Genomic DNA, 27,909 nt, shown 5'->3' with positions numbered 1-27,909 from the left:
AAGTCCTCTACAACACACAGTACTTCAACTGCCTTTAATGAAGTGTCACAGCTTACATTTCGGAGGAAAGCTCGCTGTAAACCACAAGATCAAACTGACACCAGCTACAACTGCTGGTGAAAAACCTTTAGAGGTACTAAGCTAACACCCCCAGCTGGAACAGGAAGTTGCTGGCTTGAGTTCTGACTTGCATGCAACTGAACGCCTCTGGATCAAGCCTGCTGGTACAACAGCTTTATAAACAGCGCAAGCACATTCAAGTTACTCAGGTTCTTCACATTAGGAAAGGAACAGATCCACTGTACAGATCTATGGTCACTTTGATGGAGTGAGCATACTACCACAACACAGCAAGATCAACAATGGTATCAGTGGAAATCGAATATCTGTCAGCAATTAATTCCCAGCACATGAAATAAAGCATGATGATAAATACTGCATGCACTCTTCATCACCCACTGTGAATTCCAGTTACATTTGGGAAGAAGTCAGGACAAGACATCCTTCTAAAAGTCCCTAGTGCAGACAGACAACAAAAACCCCATGGAAAAGCTCTGAGCCCTCAGCACTTCTCTCAAAGCCTGCACCAATCAAACAACACAAGTGTCCCTACACTCATTCAGTGCTGGCCCGTATTCTTAACTCTGTGTTCAAACCACGCCACAAAGCAGCTCTAAGCTGCCCTGCTGCCACTCAAATAACCAGATAACACATAACCCAGAGACAGCTCCATCTGCCAATTAAGTAGAGGCATAAAACAGTTAAGACATCTGTCACACTGCTTCACAATATCATGCAGAAGGAAAGCTGAAGAAGTGTTTAAAAGAAAACCATGCAATTCCACTCATATGGTCCCACTGCAGAATGCAGGAGGGCAGCACAACCTCACCAGCAGACAAAAACCAAAGTTTAAGCTGACTTGTTACCAGCTATCAGATGCACAGTCAGAAGTGATACTAACTGAAACATTTTTAACCTAAGCTGCCTCCAACTGCAGTGCTTCTGATTATCAGGGTAACATCTCACAGGCCACCACACCACTCTGAAAACCGCGCCATGCTTCCAGTTTCAGATTTGCCTGTGCCCCACTGCAGGCTCCGACCTCCTTCTCACACAGCTCCCAAGCACTGCTAGACTTGCACACACACACTTCCATCTACCATGCAGCACCACCCGAGTCACTCACACCAGTCTCACTCCACAATCTCCCTTACAATTCCCTAACTATAACTACCATTAATAAAGCACCACCTACAGCTCCTCCCAGACTTCTCTTTGCTCATCTATGTTTTCTTCTGCAGTTCCCACCATCTGAAGAAGCCCAGAAGAGACCAAATGAATGAGAACAACGGGTACCAATGAGGGGGAGGAAGACAATCATCACCACAGGAATAACAACAACCCAGCACTGCAACCGCCCTCTTTGTCTATCATACATTATCTGCAGGGAAGAGCAGAAATATTCAAAGAGGCACAATTTGACTTGAACACGCTAAAACAATTTCCACTGCACATTACAGACACGGAGATTTCAATGCAAAAGGGAAGTTGAAAATTCTGCTTGTTCAGAGGATTTTCATCAAAGTGTTATAAGGTCAGCACACACGTGCTCAGCTGCTGGAGCCACGTCCTATTTTGCAAGATGAAGGCCATGGAAAAGTCACTTCTGTAAAACCAACAAGTCAGTGCACTGAGAGTTGAAACATCTCCTACGGGCAACTTCCTGCCAAATGCTGATATCATCTTGGATTAAGCAGTAAGCACAGCGCCTTGTTTCAGCCAGCAAAGCCCTCGTACACAGTCAGGAGAGCTATCAGCGAGGAGATACAACTTCACTCCCAGGGAAAACAGCTTCAACAACAAGTTGAAAGGGACACAGAGAATAGACCTTATTATTTGGAATGATAAACCCAATCCAGTTTTACCAGACAGCACTCCTTAAACAGCAAGTTGGGATACGCAGAGACTTCTAAATTAACACTCCTTCTCATGCACCGCACTGAAAATACTAACAAAATGCATGCCAGATACTCCAAGATAAGATTTTGCTTTAGGAGGTGTTCAAGTACAAAAAATAGCTGACAACTGCTCTTTATTTTCCGTGCAGAACTGTGCAAAAGCAGAAGTTTCCACTCAGGAAGCAAACTAACACAACCTTACATAACATGTTTCCAGTGGAGAAGGTTTCATCCCATGTTAACGACGAGACGCTGATCCTCACCGGGGAGCACAGCACTGTTACGACTCGTCAGCCCTTACAGAGGGTTTCCAAACAGAGCTACAAAGCCCTGTGTAAAAATACCCGAAGCTGCTGACCACAGACAAAACCCCAGCAATGCAGAGAAACACAAAGGAACACCTGAGAAAGAGACTGGGGGTTCACTTCTCTTACTGATGGCACAGACTGCTAATGGTATCGGGTACTGCGAGTACTCAAGACAAAGAGACATTCTTGAGCCATGAGACACTTAAAAAACAAAAAGGACCGATTTATTATAATAAATAGATGTGCGCTGCATTCACATCCTACTCCTCACGCAACTGCTAGCCACAGGGCACCAGGCTGAAGCCCTCACTGTCTGAAACCACACAGCCCTGGTTACACCACTAACAGTCCTGAGTAGCAAAGTCAAGGGGACCATTTGCAAACCTCTAAGCAATGCACAAGCATTTAGCCTGAAAGGCTTGCTTTGCATGACTGCAGAAAAGAAGAGAATCTGCAAAACGTGTAGTTCAGAACAACACAAGCACGCCAAGCAAAAACAGAGTAACTACAGTTCATCTCTGTAACAAACAGTGAGCCTAAGTTATTCAAATATGCCAAAGTAAAACAGCATTTCCATTTTTCCCAGCAAAAGAAGATTCCATCGCTCTTGTAACTGAAACCAGTAAACAATAAGAAAAATATATTTAAAAGATATTTGGTGCTTAGATGTTTTTGCAGGTCCTTCCATTGTAGCGCTGCTTTGATTTCTGAGCAGATATGCATTATAAGAAAGAAGACAACCACAAGTTGAACACTGCTGGGTTAAGAGAAGGCTCTGACCGCCTCACCCCTCACAGACAGGGCTGGGGCAGGAGGCAGATCCCAACACCTCACGCAGATGCCTTCTCAGACATCCAAAGTTAAAGGAACTCCAGCCCTGCCAGGAGCAACAGAGGCCAGGAAAGGAGGGAAGACACCTCTAAGAGCACACAGTATAGAGTGCACTCATCAAAATCATTGTGAGCTGAACACATCTATACAGGAAGTCCCACCCGCTCTTTGGAGAAGCTACAAACCCCGCAGCCTGGTGGCCTCCATCACAGTGAGAGGCAGCACACTCAGTTCTGAACATTGATCTGGGGACCTCAGGGTTTCAACCAGCAGGAGCATCACCTCCCTGCAGCTCCCTCCACACCACGGCAGCCTGTGCTCTACCTGCCAAGGAATAAACTCAGAGCTGTTACAGATTTCCCCGCAGAGCACCCAATGTTATCAGCCGTGCCGCTGACCAGTCAGCACGCACTCACTGCCCCCGTTCTGTATAAAGAAAAAGCACCTATGAGAACACACAGATTAGATCTACATGACTGAACCAAAAGGAATACAGGACACCCATGAGGAATACAGAAGGAAAACAAACAAACAAACAACAAAAAGCATACTTGTATTTAAGCACACAAACACTTTGTACAAACAGTTTCCCTATTTGCTGCTCTCCTGGTAGGTGCTTCTCTAAAAAACAACGGGACCAACAGACAGTATGAACAGGAGAATGCAACTGAAATGAAGTGACAGTTACTACCTGTGGAATCAGAAGTGCACCTCAGCTCCCAACAACTTCCTTAAGATTATTATTGCTAACTATAGGACCCTCGTAAAAGCAAACATTCGGGGGGGAAAGAAGAGAACAGAGCCCAAATAACTGAGTATGTCAAGAAACAAAGAATCGTACTTGCAGACCTTGAAACACTGAAGTGAATCAGGGAGACATAAAAAGAACCACACCAAGAAACAAAGCAGCTCAAGAACCACCAAGATGCACGAACGACACCATTTATGTCAGCCATCTCTTCCCACGTATGAAAAGCATGACACTGCTAGAGGCTTTTTTGGAATCCCACACATTACTTATTAAGCTTTAAGACTCTGAATCTACCACACAGAGCCAGGCACCCTTCCAGGTAAGCTGGTGCTGCTATGGAACAGGGCTGCAAAGAGCAGGCAGAGAGAAACAAGAAGCCACGTGTTGCTTCAGCTCATCTGTGCCTCCATTTCCTTACTGCAAGAAGAGTTCGCTCCTTATCTCACTGTTATTCTTCAAATGCAGCACCGCTGCTGTGCTGAATACTCACAAACTCGGCTGCAATTCACCCCCTCCTTCCCAGAAGAGGAAGCTTAGTTTTACTCCAAAAACCAACCCCATCTACAAGCAGTTCACCACAACTCTCCGGCTCCATCTGACACAGCAACGCAGCGTTATCTCTGACAAGAATTTTGACATTCCGCTTACGTTTGTTTCAGCAAAAAGCCGTTTAAGAGCGGCAGAGCTCACAGCAGCGCCTGACGCCTCAGCAAAGCGGACGGGCTGAGCTTCAGAAAGCGCCCTGTATTTGGCAGGGAGCTGCCTCCGTACGCACCACGGCTCCGGCCTTTGGGGCCTTCTTCCACGTTCTGGAAACTCGCACACAAACCCCAACGCCCACAGCGACACAACGGCTCACGGAACGCTCACGCCACGATCCCGTTACCGCAGCGCTGCGTTGGAACGCAGCCGAGCACAGCGCGCTTCCCACGGACCACAGCCCCCCGCCCAGAGCCGGAACGATGCCCCGGGACAGCTGCTGATGCGGCCGCGGCCCGCGCAGAGCGGCGGGGAGGAGGGAGGAGAGCGGCGGGGCGCGGCCGCCCCTCACGGCCGGGGGACACAGAGCGGCGGGCACGGCCCGGCACGGCCCCGGGGCGGCGGTTCCTCCGCGCGGTCCCTCACGGCCCCAACGGCCCCAACGGCCCCAACGGCCGCGGTGCTGCCGCCCAGGCCCTGCTCTGCTCCGGCGGCCCGTCCGGCCCCGGCCCCCCCCACACAGCCCCTCCCTTGTCGCCTCCCGCCCGCAGGGCCCCGAGCAGCCGCTCAGCCCCTCACCGATGGTGGAGATGAAGGTGGTGTTGAAGGCGTCCTCGCTGAAACGGAAGAGCAGGCAGGTCTTGCCCACGCCCGAGTCGCCGATCAGCAGCAGCTTGAACAGATAGTCGTACGTCTTCGCCATCTTCGCTCGGGCTCCGCAGCCGGAGGGGGCGGCCCAGGCGGCGCGGGGAGGAGACGGAACGAGGGCCCGCCCTCCAGCCGCGCCCAAACCGGCGGCACCGCGCGGGGCCGATGGGAGCTGCAGTCCGAGCGGACATGGAGCACGGGCCCACACGTATTGAGGTGTCGGTGCCTGTGGATGAGCCCCGCTAAGGCCGCTCCGTCGTGATGTACGTGATGTACTGACCGGGATGTACGCGATGTACCGACAGGGATGTACGCGATGTACCGACAGGGATGTACGTGATGTACTGACTGGGATGTATCTGATGTACTGACTGGGATGGTTCTCGCAGGTCCCTCCGAACCAACCCGCTGTCCATCAGGATGCTTTGAAACCATTCTTGGTTAGGTCACCAAACTGGAAAGGCCAGCGTTTGTTTTATGATGTACTGCAGTCAAATAGATCCACTGTAAGTGGGCTTTGGGATTCGGTGAATATCTCTGCTGAAACTCAGCTCATCCATTTAAGGCAGAATTCCATCAGTCACTGTATGTGTACGTACAGTGCACAGAATCACAGAATGACCCGGGTTGGAAGGGACCTCAAGGATCATGTAGTTCCAACCCCCTGCCTGGCAGGGCCACCAAACATACACCTTTACTAGATCAGGTTGCCCATGGCCCCGTCCAACCTGGCCTTGAACACCTCCAAGGACGGGGCATCCACAACCTCCCTGGGCTGCACCTGGTAAAGCACCCAGCTGAAGAAATGCACTGGTATGAAGAACAAAACGCAACAAATCTCTTGATTCACAGGAAATAAATACAGCATCTTTATGCACCATTAAAACAAGAGGAAAATGTTTGACTAGTGTAGCACCACGTACATTTTAGGGCAGTAACAGATGACAGACTGCCTCCTTTGTTCCCACTCTCGTTTGTACTTTCTCAGATGACAGAAAAAATCTGTTTTCCCACCTGTTTGAAGCTAAGAGCAGCTAAATGCAAAGAGAACTGAGTGGAAATCTGATCAAGCCCTTCTGCTCAGTGTGTACCAAACCAGGAAATTCCAAGTCTCAACTGTTTTGAGAGATGGATTTAAAAAACAATAGAGTGAAACGCTGGTAGAACCCAGATCCTGGTATTTGTGGCACCACTTGGAATCTACAGGTCCAATCCCTGCCAAAGATACGAGGCAGTCCTTCCCAGAATGCCACACAACTGAACATTATCAACATGAACTTTGCTCCTTAGCTTTGGGACACCCAATATCTAATACGATCATATGCTTGAGATACGTCTTTAACAGCTGTGGTTTTGGCAGGTGCTTCTGCCATTTACAACTGTTTGATGACCAACATGTGACACTCCTTTAAACAAAGTCACTTATTCCCCAGTTACAGTAAATAAATCTCTCCTGGCAGGTAGATACTTCTGTGCTCATCCAGTACATTACTATGCTCTGCTTTTAAGATGTAGTTTAAAGAGACCAATGCATAGATCTAATTGTTTTGGTCTTCATGCATGACAGTACTCCACTTTATGCTAGCAATTTCATATTTTCCATGTGTTTATGTTGCAGAACTCCCTATAGCAGGGGCTGCATTAAGTCATTACTGAGAGCAGGCATAGGTCCATTCCAGAAAGGGAAAGCATTGCACGGTTCTGATCTGTAAACTCTGTCAGCTTTAAGGTTTGACGTTCTCAAAAATGAAATGGAAGCCGTCGTTTTCTGAACCTTACGCTTCCCAAAAACCCCACCCTTTTTGTCACAAGACCAAAGGTGATGTGTGGTCACCGAGTCATTCAGCAGGTTGCCAAGCCACAGGCAGCTGTGAAAAGGAAATGAATCTCCCAAGTACAATCGAAATAGAGAAGCAGACGGATGTGCCCCGAACACATCCTGTTTTCAGATCACCATCCTGTGTGTCTCTCCTGCCACTGAAACCAGTGCTTCATGTAACCCGTGCATCCGAAGCCTTGTCCCAGCAGCACAGCTCTGAGCAGGACAGACACTGAAAAGGGAGCGTAAAGGGAGGAGCTGAGGGAGGACAGCACTGTTATATTGTGCTGCTGGTGTTTAACATACACAGTTATCATCTTAACCAAAGAAAACCATACATCTCTTTCAGACTCTGAACCCACCAGCCCAGCTCCTCTCTTCTGCCTGATAAACCACGTTCATTTCAAGGAGGCTGGCAGGCAGGAGGAGCCTCCAGGCCATCAGCAGGCTGTGCTGTGCTGGTGGCTGTCACACCACGCAGTGCGAGTCACAGCCCTGCAGATTAAGGTCCCCAAGATACAGCAGAAGGCCTTGTGAAATACATGTGTCATCAGCACACTGCAGAGTAACGATGCACCATCAAAGTATTTGCCCGACATGGTGATGGAGGAAAGCAAAGCTAACAGGTACCACAGCGCTGGGTCTGCTCCACAGAGCAGCATCGGGGTGGGGCAGGGAAGGAGGCGTTTCACCTCTGAAACCTGCAGCTTCAGCAGCACGCAGTAAATGCCCACAACAGCTCCCATTCAGCACGGCAGCCCCCCGCTCGATGGATGTGTCGGCAGAGCCCGGCAAGGCCCATCGCGCTGCCGTGCAGGGCCCACACCCGCCGCTGGGCGGCCACCCGCCCATACACACACAGCGCCGCCGCTCCTCGCCCCACCTCCTCGGCCCGGCCCGGCCCCGCCCGGCGCGCACCATCGAGCCGAGTCCTCCGAACGGCCCGAGCAGCTCCCGCCGCGGGCGGCCCCGCAGCCATGCCCGTGAGTTCCGTGGGGATGGGGGGGCGGAGGGGCCGGGGGGCGCTTTGTAACGTTACGGTTGTGTCGTGTCCTACCCAGCTGGCGAGGGACCTGCTGCACCCCTCCCTGGACGAGGAGAAGAGGAAACACAAGAAGAAGCGTTTGGTGCAGAGCCCCAACTCCTACTTCATGGACGTGAAGTGCCCAGGTAACCGCCCGCAGATTAACTTCAGTCACCGCCGTGTGTGTCGGGTGCTGTGCTGGGTGCTGTGCACACAGCTCATGTTGGCTCAGACACAGCACATAACCGCCTGCACCCTTATCGGCTATAGCAGTGCATGTTTTGTCCCCGTGTCAGAAGGATGCTCTGCGTTCTGAGCAGCTGCACCCCTACAGAGCGCAGTACACGCTGCCACTTATCTCCCAGGCACTGCTGCAGCGTAAGGAAACCGTAACAGTAACAAAACGCATTGACTCACAGCGGTGATGTCCTGAATAGATGTAAGGAATTGGTGCTGCACTCAGTCTGCTTGCTATCTCGGTAGTTTAGATCTCTAGGAAGCTCCAGACACCCTTTTCAATCTAAAAAGTGATGTAAAATCATAAAAATTATTGGAGAATGCAGTGTTGGCTTAAAAAAAAAAACCCAAACACTGAACCACAAATGGAAGCTTTCTTGGGAGAGGGAGGTGACTGTCCCCCTCTGCTCAGCTCTTGTGAGGCCCCATCTGCAGTGCTGCATCCAGGCCTGGGGTCCCCAGCACAAGAAAGATGCGTAGCTCTTGGAATGAGTCCACAGGAGGCCACTAAGATGAGCAAAGGGCTGGAGCACCTCTCTGTGAGGAGAGGTAGAGGGAAGTGGGCTTGTAAAGCTTGGAGAAGAGAGGGCTTTGAGGAGACCTCATTGTGACCTTCCAGTACTTGAAGGGAGGCTAGAAATAGGGGGAATGGCTGTTTATGAAGGTGGACGGTGATAGGACAAGGCGGAATGGTTTTAAACTGAGACAGGGGAGGTTTAGGTTGGATCTTAGGAGGAAGTTTTTCACCCATACGGTGGTGACGCACTGGAACAGGTTGCCCAAGGAGGCTGTGGATGCCCCATCCCTGCAGGCATTCAAGGCCAGGCTGGATGTGGCTCTGGGCAGCCTGGGCTGCTGGTTGGTGACCCTGCACACAGCAGGGGGTTGGAACTGGATGAGCACTGTGGTCCTTTTCAACCCAGGCCATTCTATGACTCTGTGATTCTATGATTGTGAGGGAGCTTCCTGAGAACCTTTCTCACAATAAATTCTATTTTATCCTTTCCAGGCCACACACTCCGAAAATGGTGGCTGTGCTCATCTTTCCATTTGTCTGTATTCTGTATCCACCTCAAGACTAAATATGTTCCAAATTATCTCTCCTGTTTCTCCTAAACAGTTAAAAATACTTTACAAGGAGAATAACATAGGTTGTGAAAATCCTCTTGTCTAAGACTAGTATGAAGTTGATTTTATATTTTCTTTGGGCTGTAGATTTTAGATGTTTTAAAGTGTTCTTGATGCCTGCTCCTGAATCTGGACTGCAGTAAACATGTTCTATGCCAGCCTTGTGGTGTCAGTGTGGTGCTAGCCCCGGACAGTACAGCTACACTGTATGTGTACTAATGATTAACAGAAAGCAAACAGCCTTGAATAGCAGCGCTTGTGTTCACAGCTGCCAGGCTTCATCACCGGCAATGTTCTCCCCCAAGAAATAATCAGTTCTCTATCTAAGGCTGGTCTAGAACAAAGGTAAGGCACCCAGCTCCTGCTTCTTGCAGGATATGTACTACAGGTACATGAGGGCTTGTCAGCCCTCTGATTCTGTTAATGATTTTCAAGGGAGAAGCACACTAGTTTCAGTTATCTAATGTGCTTGCTATGCATGCTAGTTAAAGCATGAGAGTAATTCGTGCTAAGTTTTATTTGGTGCACTTTGTAATGTAATACTCATCTAGTCTTGAACAAGCGTACATAGGGTATCTGGTTCAATTACACATACAATTAAAAACGTGCTGGAAATACTCAATAGAAAATGTAACCATGCTGTTTTGCAGGATGCTACAAGATCACCACGGTGTTCAGCCATGCTCAGACAGTGGTTCTGTGTGTAGGCTGCTCAACTATTCTGTGTCAGCCTACTGGGGGAAAAGCAAGGCTCACAGAAGGTAAGGAGAAACGTTTAAGCGATCTAATATTACACTTAAAACTGCATATCTGTGGACTTAGAGCCTGCGAGTCTCTTAGCTTTGATTTCTGAACACTAGTAGTGGAAAGCTTAATCCTCAAATTGCTGAGTGTTAGCTGACAATAAAACAAACACACTTGCAAGCTGTGGCCTATTTACCATGTTTTATGCAATGTTTTGTTTGTTTTTTAATGGCTAAGTAGATAGGCCAGGGAGTTTAGGGCTAGATTTTGATTGGAAATAATTTTAGATTCAGTGACCTGTAACCTCCTTTAGCCTAATGAACAGATACTGGATATTCAATTCTGAACTAAGTTTAGAGGGTTTGGCAGGCCTGAAGTAATGCCATGCCACTGCTAGTCAGTGGTGGCTTGCTTGTTTATTTAAAACTTAAGGCAGTCCTTGGTTCACATTATGTAGTCAAAGTGCTTGTATAAAGTGCAAAAGAACAAATAACCTGCTAATTATATACACAGACATATACGAATAACCTTGAAATGTAATCCAATGTCCAGGATATATGAAGAACATTGGAAACATAAGAAGGTTAAAAATAATGCAACAAATGAACCCAGATTTCATTCACCTTGCATTTAAAGGATGAAATGTGAATATATATGCAAGTTATACATAGTAGTACTTGCACCACATACTGCTGTATAGTTGATAGGAAGACAAGATACCTGAAATGAGGCTGTTGAGCAGTTGGAAATGTCTCATAATTCCTAGCAGCTGTTTCACTTTAGGGTTTGCACCACTAAAGAACAGAACAACAGACTGAAATTTTAAAGGCATCTGGAAAACAAAACAAAACCCAACAGCAGTACACCTGAGGTTTACAAGGAGATGAATTCTGATTGGGTTGGAGCAGGCTGTTTGTTAGCTCCTACAGTACATATAGTTTAATAAATGTACTGTGCAAGTTTCCAACTTGAATCGGATGAGCAGTTTTTCATGGTCATCTAGCAATGTAAGGCTGCTTGTATTTGTGATTTCTTTCCAGGCTGTTCATTTAGAAGAAAGCAACACTGAACAGTCCCTTCAACAGAGAGCAGAGGATCTGTGTTCCTGAAAGCCTTACCTGTTAAAAATGCCTGTTGGTGTAACAATGTAATTGTGACTGATTTTCTGAAAATGACACACTGTTGGTGACTGATCAACTGGAATCTTTTTCAATAAATGGTTTGAAGTGCATTTTTTTTCTCCCTTGGAAGTTGCAGGCAGTTGATCTCTATTTTTACAGCTTTAAATGGTGTTTTGTAATTGGGTGGTGTCATTTAATATAAAAATCTGAACCTTGGACTCGCTGCATCCTTCTTTCTGTTAATCATCAGCAGGGGAAACCATATGGTGACAGACTGCACTGAGAACACATTGTGTATAACCAAATGCTGTGGCTGCTTCAATGGCAAGGGGTACAAAGGCTGGACAGGTTTGGAAAGGACACGCAGCTCAGCTGTTTCAACACCGCTTTGGTCCCCTTATTCTGTGGTAAAATTACTCACATGTGTTCAGATGTTATTCTGGAATGCCTGTTTTTTTCCTCTCTCTAATCTGGTCTACAACCTGCACTCCATGTTCTATACTGAGATTCCTATGCAGAAACAAAACAAAACAAAACAAAGTATTTAGATCATTTTGCAAAATACTGAAAGCATTGGGGGTAGTGTAAGCATATGGCACACAGGCAGCAGTGCGTATTTTCAGTATGAAGTATTGAAATTTAATCATTACCCTTCTGCAATGAGGAAACTGGTTTTTAATTAGCTTTTAAGAGCCATCCCCTTCTAAAGGGCTGTTAAAAAATGGAAGTTTATTTTTAATACCTCAACACGCCCTTCAATCACCATCTGACACGTACCTTGTTTTACTGCTCCTTAAGATTTTACGTTATGTGTCAGCATCGTCTGTTTCAAAATAGCACCTGTCGTGGTGAGCTTGTTATTGGTGTGAATGTATTTGTTTCCTTTTTATGATAAAAAAACAGCCCTGTATGTTTCTAGTTAAGTAAGGAAACACCTGATATTGCAATTGAGTACATTTGCAAGCTGTTTTATTTCACTTAATAGCAAACACTGATAATTACCAGATGTAAGAAGCGGGTGTTTGATACAGAAACAGATGCACCAATTTAGCATGCATGCGTTTAAGACCAGAACAGGCTCATGTTAGCACCATACTGTTTGCACAGTAAAAGTTAAGAATGCATTAATCACCTAAGTTGCTCTTCATTGACCAGTCTTCTATACTTAATGCCAGTGCATCAAATAAGTGGCTTCACACTAAAGATGACAGCAATACAGTGACTTGGCCGTTTGTGCTAAGTCAGACTGATGCACAGTCTGCCTCATTTCTGCTCTCCTACCTCTACCCAACACATGAAAATCTAAGATTGGTGATTAAGTGCCATAGCAGACAAAGTTAGTGACACATTTTGCTACGTGTTGGAAGATGAAATGCAGACTTCCTAACATTTTCACATTTTACATGGCTGTACATGTGACATTAGACCTTTTAAAGTCCTAAGGTATAGGACATAAAAACTATGTGGCCTTTGCATACAAAAAGCTAGTGGCTAATCAATCCACGAGGGGAGTGGGATACTGTAACAAATATCTTCATGTTAAAAGCATCTGAAGACACCTTATTTCTCACTGTCTTATGTACTTCAAGCACCTGTATGTCCAAAGGAATTAATTCCAGTGTTGGGGGTGACCAGTGATAGAACCCAGGACAATGGCAAGTAGCTGCAGCAAGGGAGGGTCAGGTTGGAGGTTCTTCACCAAGAGGACAGTCAGGCACTGAGCAGGCTGCCCAGGGCAGCGGTCATGGCACCCAGCTTGCCAGAGTCCAGGCAGTGACCGGATAACACTCTCAGACATACAGACTGATTTTTGGGTGGTCCTGTGTGGAGCCAGGAACTGGACTCACTGATCCTTATGGGTCCCTTCCAACTCAGGATATTCTATGACTACTGTTTGGTCACATGTAGACAAGCATAATGCAAGACCTATCCCTTCTACACGCTCAGTTTTTATCTAACCTCTCTCACAATGGCCAGGTAGTGAAACTTGTCTCTGAAATACGCAAAATGGTTTTCAAGAATGTTAAATGCTATTCACAGAATAAATGCATCATACAAGAAAACATGCTCTAGAGATCCTAAAGTAGCAGTGTTACTTTTCAGGGTTTCCATATCTAAAACCTTTTGTTTTGTCAGCTTCTGTTCACATAATCTCCAACATGAAAGCAACGCAAAGCGACTTACCTACTCTTGTTCCCTGTGCAAAACTGGCAATGACTTCTGCTGCTGCACGCTTAGCCAGCCAGCGGGTGCTCAAAGACTGGAAAAAGCAATGTTGTCACTGTAGATGTGCATCTCCAGTACCTCTGCCTTGAACTGTCAAACAACATTAAAGACCTCAGTGAGAGCAGGTGAATAAACTGCCTCACCAAATGAGCTTGTTCCAAAACATTTACTCATCTCTCTTCTGTGCTGATCTGATATGCTTGAGATCCCAATACAACCCATCACTCATGAATAAGGAAGTAAAATTTTGGTGAGCTAGAAAAGCCAAGCAAACAGTTTGTAAGCTTCTACTGTTTTAAGGCACAGGAACAATTACTTATAATTATGAAGAGTCCTCAAGCAGCCCTACTGCCAGTGGAGGCAAAGCACCGTCACCTCAAAATAATAAATTTCTTCATTTATCAGTCTTGGACAAAACTATTCACAGGCATAATGGTAACAGAGCTGACAAGATGGCATTGCATCACGTGGCAGGTAGCAGTATGAAGTTAATAGGAAGGAGCTTGGGAAAGGTGAAGGTAAGGCTACCTTCTTTCAACTGTTACTCAAAACATCTTGCTCCTTAAAGTCAGAGGCACAACTGCTAATCATGCAGGGACTCAAGCACTAGAACTCCTTTTGCGGGATGGTTTGTTTCATCTCAACCTGGAAACACTGTCTGATGTACCACAGGGAAGTGGAGTCCTGGAGATCCCAGAGATCATGCATGCCGTTATGGAATACATCAAGTAAACATCATCAGCTATTACTGTATTTCTGTTGGAAACATGAAGATTAGGTTCTGCTTATTTGCAAGTCTGACAGAATTTCTTGTTCAGTCTTGTGCAAACGTAATGCCTTGAGGTAGATGTCCAAAACAGGAAAAAGGATGGTTTGGGGAAGACAAACAAAAAAGCCTCAAAGTGCATCAGATTTCTACTACTGGCTTTGAGAATGGGCTTGAAATTTTACTGAGTTATTTTAGTTCCTCATTTTCAAACAAAAGGAAAATCTACATCCCAGAATACAGCGCCATTTCCAGCTGTTGGCTATGACTGCTGCTACCAAAGCCAGCATGTGTATCATCCAGCTGCAAGGCTGTCTGACAGCTCACCGTGCTGTGCTACGCGGGTGCAGGGAGCTATGAATAACACCTTTATTTCCACAGAACAGCAATGTCATGCTTTGTGTCTATCAAGGAATGGCGTTAAATACCTAAACAAGATTATTTTACACACATGACTCTCTGCCCATTCTTTTCCAATTCCTAGCAATACACAACTCTGACAAAAGAGCACTTGCTGGAAATCTTCATCCCAGAGGTAGCTTTGCTTTTGCTTTTTAATCATATAAAAAAAAGGTTGCACGTAAATATACAAATTTTGTCAGCAGTAAATTCGTTTTGATTTCACTGTTTTTGCAGGTCTGAACTTTAAGAATAAAGAATTGGGTCTTTCACAAGTTTAGCGCTCAAGGCAGACAATCTGCTGTTGCACTCAATACGAGAAAGCAACTCCCCATTTGTTTGGCCACTGTTGTTTTGTTTTTATTTTGTGAATGTTGGCCAAATAACCGGAGGAGGAAAAAAGCCCCGCTACTAAGATGACAATTTACACTGTTAATGCAGGGAGTCAGATTTGCTTGTTGCATTCTTCTTTCCTGTCAGGAACTTCCCTGAGAGATGAATTCCAGTTACACTCAAATGTGGCACCACTGGCAGAATTTCAGTGAACTCTTGATGCTTTTTCCTCACCCGTTCTTTGGGATTTCAGGGCCCCATTTGATCTCCGTGTCCATCTGTTTTTCATGTTCGCTTACTCAACTTATTTCAAGTTCACTCATTCATCTCTCTTTTTTTTTAATCTATACATTGTGCCCGTTTTTCTTGATCGAATTCCCTTGCGATCTTTAAGGCAGTGCTGCTGAGGGAAACAGACTGCATGTTACAGATAATGCTCACAATTACTCCTCTAGGTGGTGCCACTGCCGCAGTATCTTCAGCTTCAGAGTCCAACTCTTCAGGAAGAATCAGGAGAACGCTGCTCGCACCCACTGCACCACCTGTATGAGATGCATAGTGTCTCTGCTGCCTGCAAAAGCCATACTGTTGTTTTTTCTCTACTACAGCCCAAGCCATTGCATATTTACCATCCCTGTCCCATGATACTTCAGTTTTTGGCACCGGGGTCCACATCATTGCAACTGTGTCTGGTTTCAGATACCCAGGCAGAAGTTGGCCATTAGTGTTTCTAAATTGTCCAGCCTGGTAACTGTACAACAAGGCATTTCCGAATTTCAGGAGGTCACCTACTGATGACAGGAAGCCTCCACCAGCCCACTTGTAAGAGTTGTCCACATACGGTGCATTTACCAGACGTCCCTTTTTGTTGTAAACGTAACACCTAGAATTCAAGAAAATCCAACTTGTCATCTCAGATACTCTGAACAGCTTCCTTAACAGGGCAGTCTGAGCATGTGTTAAACTGTTCTCAGGAAAACGATGACTACGTAAGGTTAGAAGCTTCATTTCAACAGATGCACCAAACTTTCTATTTATTATTAGGGCACACTAAGAGTAGAGGCAACAGAAAGGAGATGGGTCAGAAACCTGTAGCCAGTGGTTTCCACCTGCAATTAATTTCTCCCCCTGCTCCATGCTGGTTACTGCATACAACTCAATATTCTGAAACTAACAAAGCAAGCATGAAAGAGTCTTGCAAAACCTGTCATTAAAATACAAAATTAAAACTACCATCTGGAATTGCAGGATAAGAGGCACAGCAACAGCACGGACAGAGTTAAGCTTTTGAAATGGTACGCTCATGAATGGGCGCATTTCATATAGCATATGAAAAGCACTGCTGCATATCTATACACTCTGATGAATTTCAAGCACAGTAAATCCACAGACTGCTTAAAGAGTTGTGGAAATGAATCACATCAAAAATAAAACAAGAAAAAAAGCAGCAAGGCTACTCTGTGCACACATTTATCCTCTGTCTGGTCAATGTGTATACTGGAAAACGTTTAGGGAACTTCTGAAAGAGCTGACACTGAACACTGAGGCTGAATAAAAGCAAGATGAATGGTCCAGGACTACCATCAGCACTGCAGGTGACCTGTGTATCTCAGTGCCCCTACAGTCATTTTTTCAGTCACTTTTTCAGTCACAACAGAACTCCCTACAAAGATGCTGCATGCTTGACTTGCAGCTCTAAAAAAAGCCTTGAAAATGTAAAGTTTTAAGCATTTTTGTCTTAGTGAAATACAGCAAAAGCAAATCATTAAACAAACCACAACCTCTCAGTATTTTTCAGTCTGAGACATCAAGCGAGCTGTATGTGGAGGCAAAAACCATCACATAGGCATCCCTGTGTTCCTTAAATAAGCCATAAAAAGACCAAGAAATAACACCTGTCCTAATTCTTTTATCCCTGCCGTATTTCAGTTTACAGACTTGTTTATACAAACACATATCAAAAGGAACTCGACTACAGCAGCCTGATAATTTACAAGACCTCTAGAATCCAGATCTACAAATAGCTATAGAACCCCTGAATATTTACAAGTGAAATAACTACACAAAGTACCTTAGAATACAGCAGTAAGTCTACCCTTAAAAGATTACCAACTGCTACTGTTGTTAGCAACAACACTGTGTAACAACAACACGTTCAATACACACACAAGTACTATAAAACTTGGACCCAGTACATTCATAACCATTTCCACTCTTCTACAGCCCACACCTTTAAGAAAGTCGAACCTCATTGTTCTGAGGCTTGTCATAACCTGCTGCTGTGATTCAGGTGGAATTTTTCGCCTGCAAAGCAATTTAAATTGTGAATCAACAAATCATCCTCAGAGCTCACCCAGGTGGCCCAGTAAAATAAGGGCAGAGAGAAGAAACTCAATCCTCATTGCTCTGTTTTCCCCAATTTGCATTTACCTGCTTAACTGCAACCAACCTAAATGCAAACTCCTCAGTCACCCCCCCCCCACACAATTATAATTGCCAGTCTTGTTTCTAACTCTCTAATTTCACACTCATAGAACCAATAATGTAATGCTGACACAAAATCATAAGATAACATGGCCCACTTCATTTAAAAGCCTGACCAAAAATGAAAAGTGCACACTCTTAATTCAATTGGTTCAAAGACAGAAGGAGCAACAAGCACCACAGAAGCAACAGAGTGGAATCTCCTTCTTGCTTACCTTGCTCTGTTATATATCATTGCTTCATTGTCATCCAGCACAGTTGACAACATATCCAAGTCACGGAACATTTTTAGCATGTAATCTGTAAATCTTTGCCCCGAAGCTCTCTCCACAACAGCACTTAGGAGGGTAAAGCCATATGTTGAATACAAGAACTGGCTACCTTAAAGAAACAAAGAGCACAGGGGGTTGAAATTAGCTGCATGATGCTCAAATGGGAAGCTTATGGAACAACATTTAAGTAATCACATATGCAAATCAAAGTACACAGAGCAATGAATAATCAATGTAAGGACCTCACTCCAATTTTAACACCATGTAAGTCACAGACTCATGACAGTGGGTCCTACGAACTGATGTGAGGCAGCAGACAGGCTGGTGGGTAGCTCTGAGAATGGCTGTAACACAGCTTTAGGACTCTGCCTGTACAGCCAGGGTTTGTGCCAAGACGTGAAGACTCACAGTGAATACTTGTTTCACGAGATTCACCAAACCAGTTCTAACAACAATATCTGAACTTGGAGTGCTGAAATAAATCCTGATATTCATTAGGAGATGCTGACACACTGAGACCTGTTGGTGTGTCCGTACCCTAGAATTTAAGAGACAAGGGTACTGTACTCACTCCAGGTTTTCCAAGGCCCGAGTCCCTTTTATTGCTATGTCGACAGTTCCATGTTTCTAGTTCTACAGCATCCTGGAAGATTTGTCAATAGTAACATGCACATTATCTTAAACATTTCCTAGTTTTCATGCTGCCTGGTGCTAACACACTTTATAAAACATACACTTACCAAGAGACAGTTTTCAATGAAAAGCCTGCAGTCAGGGCAGATCCCTGACTTGCAATGTTACCCAGAACCTTCCAAGATGGCTGGGTGTTAAGATCCTAGTGATTGGCAGTCCTGCCAACAGGTTGAAACAGGTTGAAACCTGATGATCTTTGAGGTCCTTTTCAACCCAGGCCATTCTATTAGTTCAGTGGTTTAAGGGTTTAGTGGTTTGCTGTAGCTACAGAAATGGGAGGATGGTTGGACTAGATGATCTTGTAGGTCCTTTCCAACCTTGTGATTCTGTGATATGATTCTCCCCCTTCCAATCCCTCTCTTCTTACAAGAGCACTCTTTATGGCTTACCAGCAGTGCACACCATCTGCCTATTAACCTCACTCATTTAGAATTTAGACTTGAATCTTTTCAAACTCCTCCCCAGAACTAAATGCAATTCTTGCAATAAACATACATCAGCAATTCTACAGTTCCATGTACTGGAAGACCAACTTTTCAGCTGTGTCTGCTGCCTCAATAAACTTGGTGCATACCTAGAAGGTCTAGAGCATGAATACAGCAAGCTGGTACAGAACTGGAACATGCAGACACTACCTATGGGATGTTGTTGAATATGTGCTGGACAGGAAGCAATTTGAAACAACAACAAAAATCACCAGAAAGGTCTATTTTGATCAAACGCAGCAGTAACTCACCTGGTTTGAAGAATAAAGGATCATTCTTAAATATCTTCAGTGATTCAATCACACTCTCAAATTTCTCCTTTAAATAATACTCTTCGTGCTCAAATTCCTTGTCTCTCCTGCCAGGTTTTGAATGTCGGCTTTTTACTTCACCTTCGTGTTCCTTCTTTGGCTTGACAGAATCAGTCTTTTCGATGCCTTCACCATCCTTCTCTTTCTGTTCTTTATCTTGGCTGGATTTTGTTAGTTTAAGTGCTCTGTTTGCCTTTTCCTTTTCCTCCTTTACTTTTGCAATATCTTTTTCATAATGACGAATCCCACTCAAGTGTGAGACTAGCAATCTTGTGGTAATAGTGACCTAGGTAGAAAAGGACAATAGGAGCTTCCTTTGTTATAAATAAAATGCACATCCATTCACCAGAACGTAAAACCCAGCATAAGGCAAGCATGGAGATGGAGGACCTTTTAAACATCATGTATCAATAGGAGCTAAACTGTATCGATAAATGCACATTACATAAGTGAAGACCCACACTGCCAGTGCTGCTTTTTCAAGCATCAAACACCAGCACTTCTCCAAATAGTTTCTGGCGTGTTACAGGATGAGGCCATACAGCGGCTGTACATACACAGCTGTGCAACAGCAGGAACAAAACCCAAACGAGTGCTACTGCTAAGCAACCACGTACCTTTTCACCCTCATAGATTTTCTCTGGAAATTCAGGGACATATTTCTGCACTGGAGCGTCTAAATCCAGCTTCCCCTCTTCCCACAGTTTAGCAACAGCCATCATGGTGAGACACTTGCTAATGCTGGCGATTCGCATGATGGTCTCTGGCTTACACATCACACGATTCTCTACATCAGCGTAACCCAGCCCTTAAAAGAAGGAAAAACACGGTGAGGGATATTTCACACACAGACACGCTGAACTTATTGCACATTCCCACACTTACTGGTTCCCCAGAACGTTCTCCTTCCAGCTGAACTGAGACATGAAGCAGCGTGTTGTGTTCCTGCTTCCCTTACGTGAATAACACTTTAATTCAGTAGGCCAGGTTAATTAAAGCCCCTGGTATTAACCAACATCAACCCCAAAAAACAGGAATTAAGAAGAGGCGTTACTTAAACCCACAGAAATCACCTTCATTGTAAAGCTTCACCAGGCAGTTCTGTTACACAGTTTCATGATCTCCTGGCATGGTTTCAATTAAAGGAAAGCTTAAGAATCTTGGTACCACTGTTTTCCTATGTAAACAACATAATTCTGGCACCATTAACGGGAGTTAAGGCAGCATTACCAGGGCCTCCAACCAGCTTTCAATATTAATTCATTCAAATACCATCGGAATAAACTGCACGAGAGCTGCAGCTCTGGATACCCTGCTATCAGACACAGGGCTGGCTCTGCTGCGTATCATGGCGTTGCTCCGCAGGCGCTGCCTGCAGCCGCCGAACGAAGGCACAAACCGAGGGACAGAACCGGGGCGCCGTGCTGGAGCTGGGGGCGATGCCCGCACTGACCTTCGGACCAGACCTCCTTTCCATCCACAGAAACTCCCACCAGGATACCCGGGATGCCCGCTTCATCCTGAGAAGTAAAACAGAGGAAACAAAGGAGAATCTTTACTGTCCGTGAACTGCTTTTCCCGAGCTCCGACCGTGCAGCGCAGGACACGCAGCCAGACAACTGAGAAACATATCGGACAACACGGGAACCACGCGCTGAAGGTACGTCTATGTAAGTCAATGCAATGAGCTCGGGACGCGCACGGCGAAGCACGGAGCTGGGCACCTTGATCCTCTGCAGCAGGTCCCGGCTCCTCTCTATGGCCGCTCCGAAGCCCCGTCGCGGTGCCGGTGCCGGCTCCTCCCCCTCCCCGCCGTCCTTCTCGCCGCCCGCCGCCGCCTTCACGCCCAGCGCCATCCCGAGCGCCAGCCCCCAGCCCCAGCGCCGCCCGCCGCTCTCCCGGTGCCGGGCCGCCCCCAGCCCGACCGCAGCCACGCGCCGCACGGCCCGAACCAGCCCGGCCATGGCCAACACGCCGCCCCGCCCGCCAGGCGGCTCCAAACTGCTGCCGAGCGCTCGAACCGAGCCCAGAACGCGTCGAGCGGGAGCGGCGGGCACGGGACGGGACAAGCAGCGGGGAGGGAGGGGAAGCGTGCTGCGTGTAGGCTGCGTTAGAGCGGGTTCCTTACGAACCTTTAATTCCCCCGAATTCTAAACTCACGAGAACAGTTCTGCGCTCCAACCTACTGAGCAGCGTGGAGCCCAGCAGGAGCCTGCAGGATGAACTGGAGGGCAGGGGCTCACCGAACTTTGGGGAGCAGCAGTGAAAGGAGAGAGGTTTAAAGTTCTCCTTTGTTCTGTTCGTTCGGATTTATTCGGAACCAATTACACGTCCCATTGCTCTCCGCATTCATGAGCTTTGTAAATAACTAAATAACCCCTAACTTCTAGTTCTGGAAATGTTGGATCTGATGGAAAATAATGGGGAAAAGCTGGAGCTGCCAAAAATAATGTCTGTGTCAGGTAAAATGAAGAAAAATAGGAAAGCAGCAATTAAAAACCCCATTATCTATAAATAGATCAGTGGATACAAGGGAAACTGATGAAGGAAGATAGAGAGCAAAGTGCAGATGGCTCCGCCGCGTTCACGCAGTAGGTGGCAGCATGAAACTTCATCAGTTTAACCATCAGCCCAACACCCGCACTGCAGCCGGGCCCCTGCTGGCACAGTGTCACTGAGCGCAGCTGGAACCCTCGGCCTGGTCTGTTAATTGCCCACTCGTGGTCACTACAGCAGTTCCCAGGATACTGCTGTTATCAGGTAAGGCAACATCAGATTATAGTACACGTATTGCTACATCAGCAGTGCAGCCAAAAAAAACCAGGCGCTGCTTTTCCAAGATGTATATAACTGTGTTACTTACAGTTCTGTGTTTAAGTCCTCCCCGATTCTATTGGTGGTGGTGGTTCTTTTGTTTTTCCCCTCTAACTAAGCTTGTAAGTAGGTGAATGAATCCTCCAACAACTTCGCCCACAAACATCCATCAGGAACCAATGTAGAAGCGTGCAAGATGTCTGCAGCAGGAGAAAAAAGTCACATTAAAAACACTGGGTTTCCAGACACTGAGATCAACGTGTTCATCCTCAGCTCTGCCTGAGCTGTGATTCAGATGTTGGTCAATCTTAGCTTCTTGGGGAATTCAGTTCAGCGCTGCTCGGCAGCACCGCTCCTGCTGTGCCGGACCCAACACCCCCCAGCACAAAGCAGAGGAGAGCTGGTAGATCCCAGGCCCAGCCAGGAGCCAGCAGGAGGGGCCTGATGCTGCTTCTACGCAGCGTCTCATACCTGGACGCCTGCAGCACAACAGGCCAGTCAGCATTCGTCTGTCTTACACACACCATATGAAGAACACAGCTCTCCCTGACTTACTCCATTTTCCTGTAAGCTGAGGATGGTCACTTGGGAAACATTTAATTTCCATAGAACAGAAAGTGAAAGTTTTATAGTGCCACGTCGCTGCTTCCTTTGTTTTATGGAAATTCCATCGGTCTGACAGAGTTCCTAGAAACAACAGGACGGGAACCTGGGAAACATGCTGTGCATCATAGAAAGGAATGCTGAACAGACCACACTGGGGCCAACAGACCCTGTGGAGGGCACACACACTGTGCTGCTTCTCTGTGGGAACATCAGATCTGAAACACTGGCTTCTCAGAGGGGATTTCCTCATACGTGTAATTCAGGGCCTGCTTTGAGCCTCTGGGGACTCGAAGGAAAAATAATTGTCACCAGCTGAAAGTCAGTAACTAAGGAACGTTTGGGAAAAACATCAGTGTTAAAAAAGAACAACATAAAATAAACACCACAGCAAAACCAGCACCAGCAACTGAAAGAAAAAACAAAACCACAAGAAGCCACACAGAATTACTTCCTGTTTTTCCTTAAGTTCTTCTCCAGAGAGGACTAAACAATTGCATCCCTGAGAACGGCTCCACATTCACCATTACAATTCAGTTGCTGTGCATAACGTGTAACCCTCTCCAGCTTCTCTCCCTGCTCTGTGGGCAGATGGACCACACAGCACTTGGGAAAAGCCGTCTTGCATGAGCACTGAGCACCTGGCAGCATCACTGCTTCCCACTCTTACTCCTGACCTATCTTTTCAAACCAAAGCAGACTGCTGCACAACAGAGTAACAGTGCAGAGGGGATGCAACACACACAAAAGATGAAATATATTTACTGTAAGGCATCATTCTGATGCTTGTGTGTCCAAAGCTGCAATTATAACGCACATGCCATTCAGACAACTTTTTGGTGTGCTCTGAGAGGAGCTCCTCACAAATGAGTGGTCAGTACCTTTCTCTGCTCTTCTCCCCAGCACACAGATCTTAACGAGATGAACAAGTCCCAGACGTGAGCAGCAGGAAACGTGGCAGTGAGAACTATGACTGCCCTATGCTGGCTGATGTACTGGACAGAGATAGACCCTCCTGCCACGCTTGTGTGCCACAGCTGAGCAGCACCTCTGCAGCGTGTGCCTACCTGCAAGTGAGAAAAGCAACAGGCATATCTGCACTGACAGAAAGAGCAGCAGGAGGAAAAACCACCTTCCCAGATCTATATGAGCAATCACACGCATCCTGGTGTGAAGAACAGGATCTTTACTTGCATTTACTGTCTTTAGCTGTTCTTCTGGATGGAAGAGCAGATCAGATCTTTCTCAACATCTGGTATGCTGGCAATTTTTCCAAACCCTTTAACATTATTTGAAGCTCCAGCATCTCGTTGTTTTTACTGATATCTACTATCATGAGTAAAGGAAGAACATGCTAGAACATGCTGGTTGCTAGCCCTTGCTCCACAACTCTGCTGTTCTGACCATCTATTTTAGTGTGGTTTCACTTACCTGCACCGCAATTACAGCTTTATTCTGCTCTGCAGATATCTGTGGGACCACTAAAAATATTCTTTGTGACACAAATTGCACAGGCTGGTCAAAAACAGGAAAAAGCCTCTTATCAAATTAGTAACATCTCAGATATTTGGGTGGAGGCATTTGGCACCGGGCTTACATATTCCTACGGGAGCGTGTCCGTGCATACCATACAGACTGCGCTCCTTTGTTTCATATCCTTGTTCCCAAGTTGAGGCATGTTTCAAAAGAGCCTTTCTGTAGAGGTGTAAGTGCACAATTACTGTACGCTACACACACCAGGCGGAGGGGATTTTACTCTGCCCCTTTCTATACATGTCAGATCATATGAACCCAATTTACACAGCCTGCAAAAACTAAAGTAGGTATTTTGTACCTTTGCATGCAGACCTATGAAAAATAGCTAGGAATTAAAAACTTTGCTGCTGGGGGAACACAACTACCTGAGGTGATGGACTTCTGAGGTGATGGACTTCTGAGTTTTTTCCTCCTGCCACTTAGAAATCATCTGCTGGAGCTGGAAACATGATTTCTTTGACCTTGAACCAAACCAGAACATGCCATCAGCACAGAACAGTCTCCTTGGTTACCATGTACGGGCACCTTCTGATGTATAGCAGTGGATGTCATGTACGCATACACACCCAGCCTGCAGTTAGTGTGATTAACAATACTAAAAAAAAAATCCAATAAATGAAAAGCAGGTTTACCACCTGCACAGTCATATTTATGTCTGCCACTCAGTTTGAACTCCTTTTTATTGCACTGCCTCAAGTAACAGTGATTATGTAGTGGGAAGGTTATTAAGGTACTGATGAAGGCTTCAGAAGAGAATCAAGCTCAAGGTGTGCAAAGGCTGAAGGGAAAGCTGTGTTCCACTTCGATGATGACAACATTTCTTCCAAGCGGTGCAATGAAAGCTAACAAGCTCCTACATGACTTGGCACCTGTCAGATTTAAACAACAGGTGTGAGTGAAATGCATCTCCTATATGGGCAGCTGGTGTTCTTGTACATTCTCAAACAGGAAAACAAAACAGAAACTAAGGAAAATTCCCACCTTCAGAAATATATGAATAACCAAAGCAAAGTATCACAATTTTTACTGTTCATACTAAAGTAGGGAGTGTAGTTTCTACACTACTACTTTAAAGGCAAAACGGAAGGAAAAGAGGATCTGGGAAAACAGATGTTAGAACTTTCTGCTTTTACTGTGCTTCAAATAGGGATTCTGAAATCTCCAGCCTTTAATTCAGCATGCAGGTGTTCTGCTGAGATCAGCACCAACTGCTGCATGTTCTTCACCTCTGAGCATCAGTCTCTTCCTTTAGAAACTGAAATACAGCATTACAATTGTGGCTGGGGACAGCTGTTTCTTTTTAAAACCTACATACCAAACGTAACAGCAGCTAAAGACCCAGCAGCTTGGACTTGGGAGAGAGCTTCTTATTTTGTAATGACTCTATAATAAAATTCAATGCTAAAACGTCTGGCTGAGTCCAACTGGTAGGTCTTGGCTGTATGTACAATAGATATGGCCACAGTTCTACATGCACTTATCCAGTTCAGTAAAACAAACTGCTAAGAAACAACTTAGCTAAAACTGCAGAAATCCCTATATAAACTATCTGTGCTTAAATATAAGCTTGGATTTTATAGCCTGTTTCTTAATTCAATCCATCAAAACTGTAAATAACAATTGACAAGAATAATGAGCTCACAATAAACCCTTCCAAGCAGTCCTTTTGCTTGCTAATGCCTGCAGCTGATACACTGACATGGAAGCAGAGGGGGAATTTGGCAACTTAATTACTCCAAACAGTGTCTGCTCCTCCTCCTCCTGAGACACAGGCCGATGTGTTTTGTATTGTCATCACACAACAACAAGTTCCAGCACACAGCACCTCCCATGGATGAACAACCAGCTTGGTTCCCTTAGGCTTCCTCTTGTGCCTACAAACCCACCCAGCCGCTAATCTCCAGGAAATGCCCTGCACTCAGACATGTCTGTGTGCGCAGCTAATAAAAGCACATGCACATCTGCTACATGTTTGGTAAACGCTGAAAAGCAGCAATTAATGGCGGTGGTGCTTTATTTCTGGTTTGTTTCTTTTCTTCTTCTTTTTAAGGTATCGTGATTTCCTTGCTAAAGTAACTGATAATAAAGTCCTAGCCTTGAAAAACTTAAAACTTCAATTTTTTTTAGCTTCTTAGTTAGCTAATTACATTTTTACCCCCCTTTTCTTGCTAGCAATATTAAGACACTGCAGTAGTCAAATTGTCCAGTGTAACAGATACTCCCAACACAGTGCAGTAAAGTTTGCCAACTCAACTGACTTTGAGCAGTGTGCACGATACTTTTTACTGCCAGATTTCTCTCCCGGGAGCTACAGCTCTGACAGGCAGTGCCCCACAGGCGCAGGCTGCCGTTTCAACCTAATTTCTTAAAGAAAAGGGCTTAAGTGTCACTCTTATCTCTGTCTCTCATCGTATCAAACAACTTTTAAGCTCACTGAATTGTTTTGGCCATAGAGAACTCCAGGAGGAAAATTATATTTCTGCAAGGACCAAGTTTTGTGAATGCAGGGAGCCAGTAAGATAGAAGGAGCATGTCCATGAGCACCCTGGTATGAGGAAAGGCAGACCCTGCATTACACACCTTATAGCTAAATGTGCTTCTTTGTGGAAGAAAAAAAGAGAGAAACACTCCAAATCAAGATCCTTACCTTGGGGAACACTGAATGAAGCATAGTTTTGCCACTTAATGTATTTTATAGTTCACATTTCTGACAAAGAAGCTGCGTGAGCAAGAAATCCCCATTTGTTACAGAGTTAAATCAAAGGTCAAATTGTTTATTTTATAGGCCTGCATTTCCCAGCTTCATGTGAGTTGTGTGTGATGGGCACTGCAGGCAAAGGATCTGCAATGTCTAGAGGCTTGGAATATATGCCAGAAAGAGATTTCCATGCTCCAGCAAATACATAAATATTATCACATACACACACACACATTTATGTCTGTTGGCAATCAGTCAGCCAAAATTGCCACTTGGAGTTTCACTTTTCACTGCTCCCCTCAGCTTTCCTTGGAGCCAGAAAGCTTTTATTTGCTTATTACCAAGCTTTATGGCATCAGCTGCAGCAGTACGCTTGGGGAAATCTGTTCTAGAAAGAGACTCATTTTTTTCAGATCAATTCTTATCTCCTTATATGCACACACTTGCCCTGCTAACAGGAGACGATCACAGAACCCACAGCTTTCTCCTCACTGTTACACAGAGCAAGAGATGAATTCACTTTCCAAACCACAGCAGTTTGTGATCTCCAAGGAAACAAAAAAGCAGTGAACAAACGGTCTGACCTCACTCAGGCACATCATGTAGGACCTGAGCACGGATCCTGGATCATAAACACTATTCAGTGGAGCAGGCAGCACATTTAATCATACAAGACTCATAGCCAGGAGCCAGGAACTCCTCTGATCAGCTCCCAGCACAGCCTCAGGCCCAGCCCTGCAAACTACCACCTACTTTGCATAGCATTTGCTGCTGCAAACAGCCCTACTGACTCCAGCAATGCCACTCAAAGCTGGGAGCTTGAGTGCTCAGAGCCCAATTATCCATCATTTTATCCTTGTGCTAAGAAACAAGAATGAGATTAGTATAACTTACCACTGCAAATCTGTTATTTGGAGATTTAGACTGTCAGGCTCCAACAGAAGCTTAAGGCACTACCAGAGCCTTTTAACACTTATTTTGCCTCCCAAAGGCACTTACTTACATGGGAATGTGAAGCCAC

At 45.6% G+C, this 27,909-nt stretch overlaps 3 protein-coding genes across 14 annotated transcripts in view; 1 reads left to right on the top strand and 2 right to left on the bottom strand.

The window, feature by feature from the left end:
- The window catches only part of RAB8B (RAB8B, member RAS oncogene family), a 32,873-nt gene extending 21,095 nt beyond the window's left edge, over nt 1-11,778 (bottom strand). For 5 of the 6 annotated variants that reach the window (XM_015872308.3, XM_015872309.3, XM_085515828.1 and 2 more), the window contains exon 1: nt 5,127-5,265. In XM_015872308.3, coding sequence (XP_015727794.2) covers nt 5,127-5,250 — 124 coding nt within the window. In that variant the 5' untranslated portion in view covers nt 5,251-5,265. Of the gene's footprint in view, nt 1-5,126; nt 5,266-8,455; nt 8,559-11,689 lie in introns of those variants that run through there. The other variant, XM_085515829.1, reaches the window with a different exon arrangement.
- Nucleotides 7,960-11,378, top strand: RPS27L (ribosomal protein S27 like). Its single transcript, XM_015872310.3, has 4 exons — nt 7,960-7,997; nt 8,076-8,184; nt 10,054-10,164; nt 11,188-11,378. Exons 1-4 carry the CDS (start codon nt 7,992-7,994, stop codon nt 11,214-11,216), a joined length of 255 nt encoding a protein of 84 aa, XP_015727796.1. The 5' UTR covers nt 7,960-7,991; the 3' UTR covers nt 11,217-11,378.
- A 442-nt stretch (nt 11,779-12,220) lies between the features above and the next one.
- Nucleotides 12,221-22,732, bottom strand: LACTB (lactamase beta). 7 transcript variants are annotated; one of them, XM_085515805.1, is made up of 7 exons: nt 22,607-22,732; nt 22,101-22,251; nt 20,691-20,757; nt 19,855-20,045; nt 19,178-19,523; nt 17,692-17,857; nt 12,221-15,875 (listed from the first exon to the last, which is right to left on the bottom strand). In XM_085515805.1, the coding sequence occupies exons 4-7, from the start codon at nt 20,011-20,013 to the stop codon at nt 15,332-15,334; spliced, it is 1,215 nt and encodes a 404-aa protein (XP_085371931.1). In that variant the 5' UTR covers nt 20,014-20,045; nt 20,691-20,757; nt 22,101-22,251; nt 22,607-22,732; the 3' UTR covers nt 12,221-15,331. The 7 variants fall into 7 exon arrangements, 6 of the variants coding, with proteins under 6 accessions (XP_085371931.1, XP_085371927.1, XP_085371928.1 ...); XM_085515801.1 differs by having other exon boundaries at nt 22,523-22,649; XR_014934415.1 differs by lacking the exons at nt 22,101-22,251; nt 22,607-22,732 and adding an exon at nt 20,962-21,242 and having other exon boundaries at nt 17,692-17,853.
- Nucleotides 22,733-27,909: the final 5,177 nt, after the last annotated feature.

This window comes from Coturnix japonica, chromosome 14, assembly GCF_054131305.1.
Source record: "Coturnix japonica strain WE chromosome 14, WE-NBRP24, whole genome shotgun sequence".
In the NCBI taxonomy this organism is placed as follows: domain Eukaryota; kingdom Metazoa; phylum Chordata; class Aves; order Galliformes; family Phasianidae; genus Coturnix; species Coturnix japonica.
Note: the sequence above shows the minus strand (reverse complement) of the source record. Positions and strands in the feature narration are given on the sequence as shown.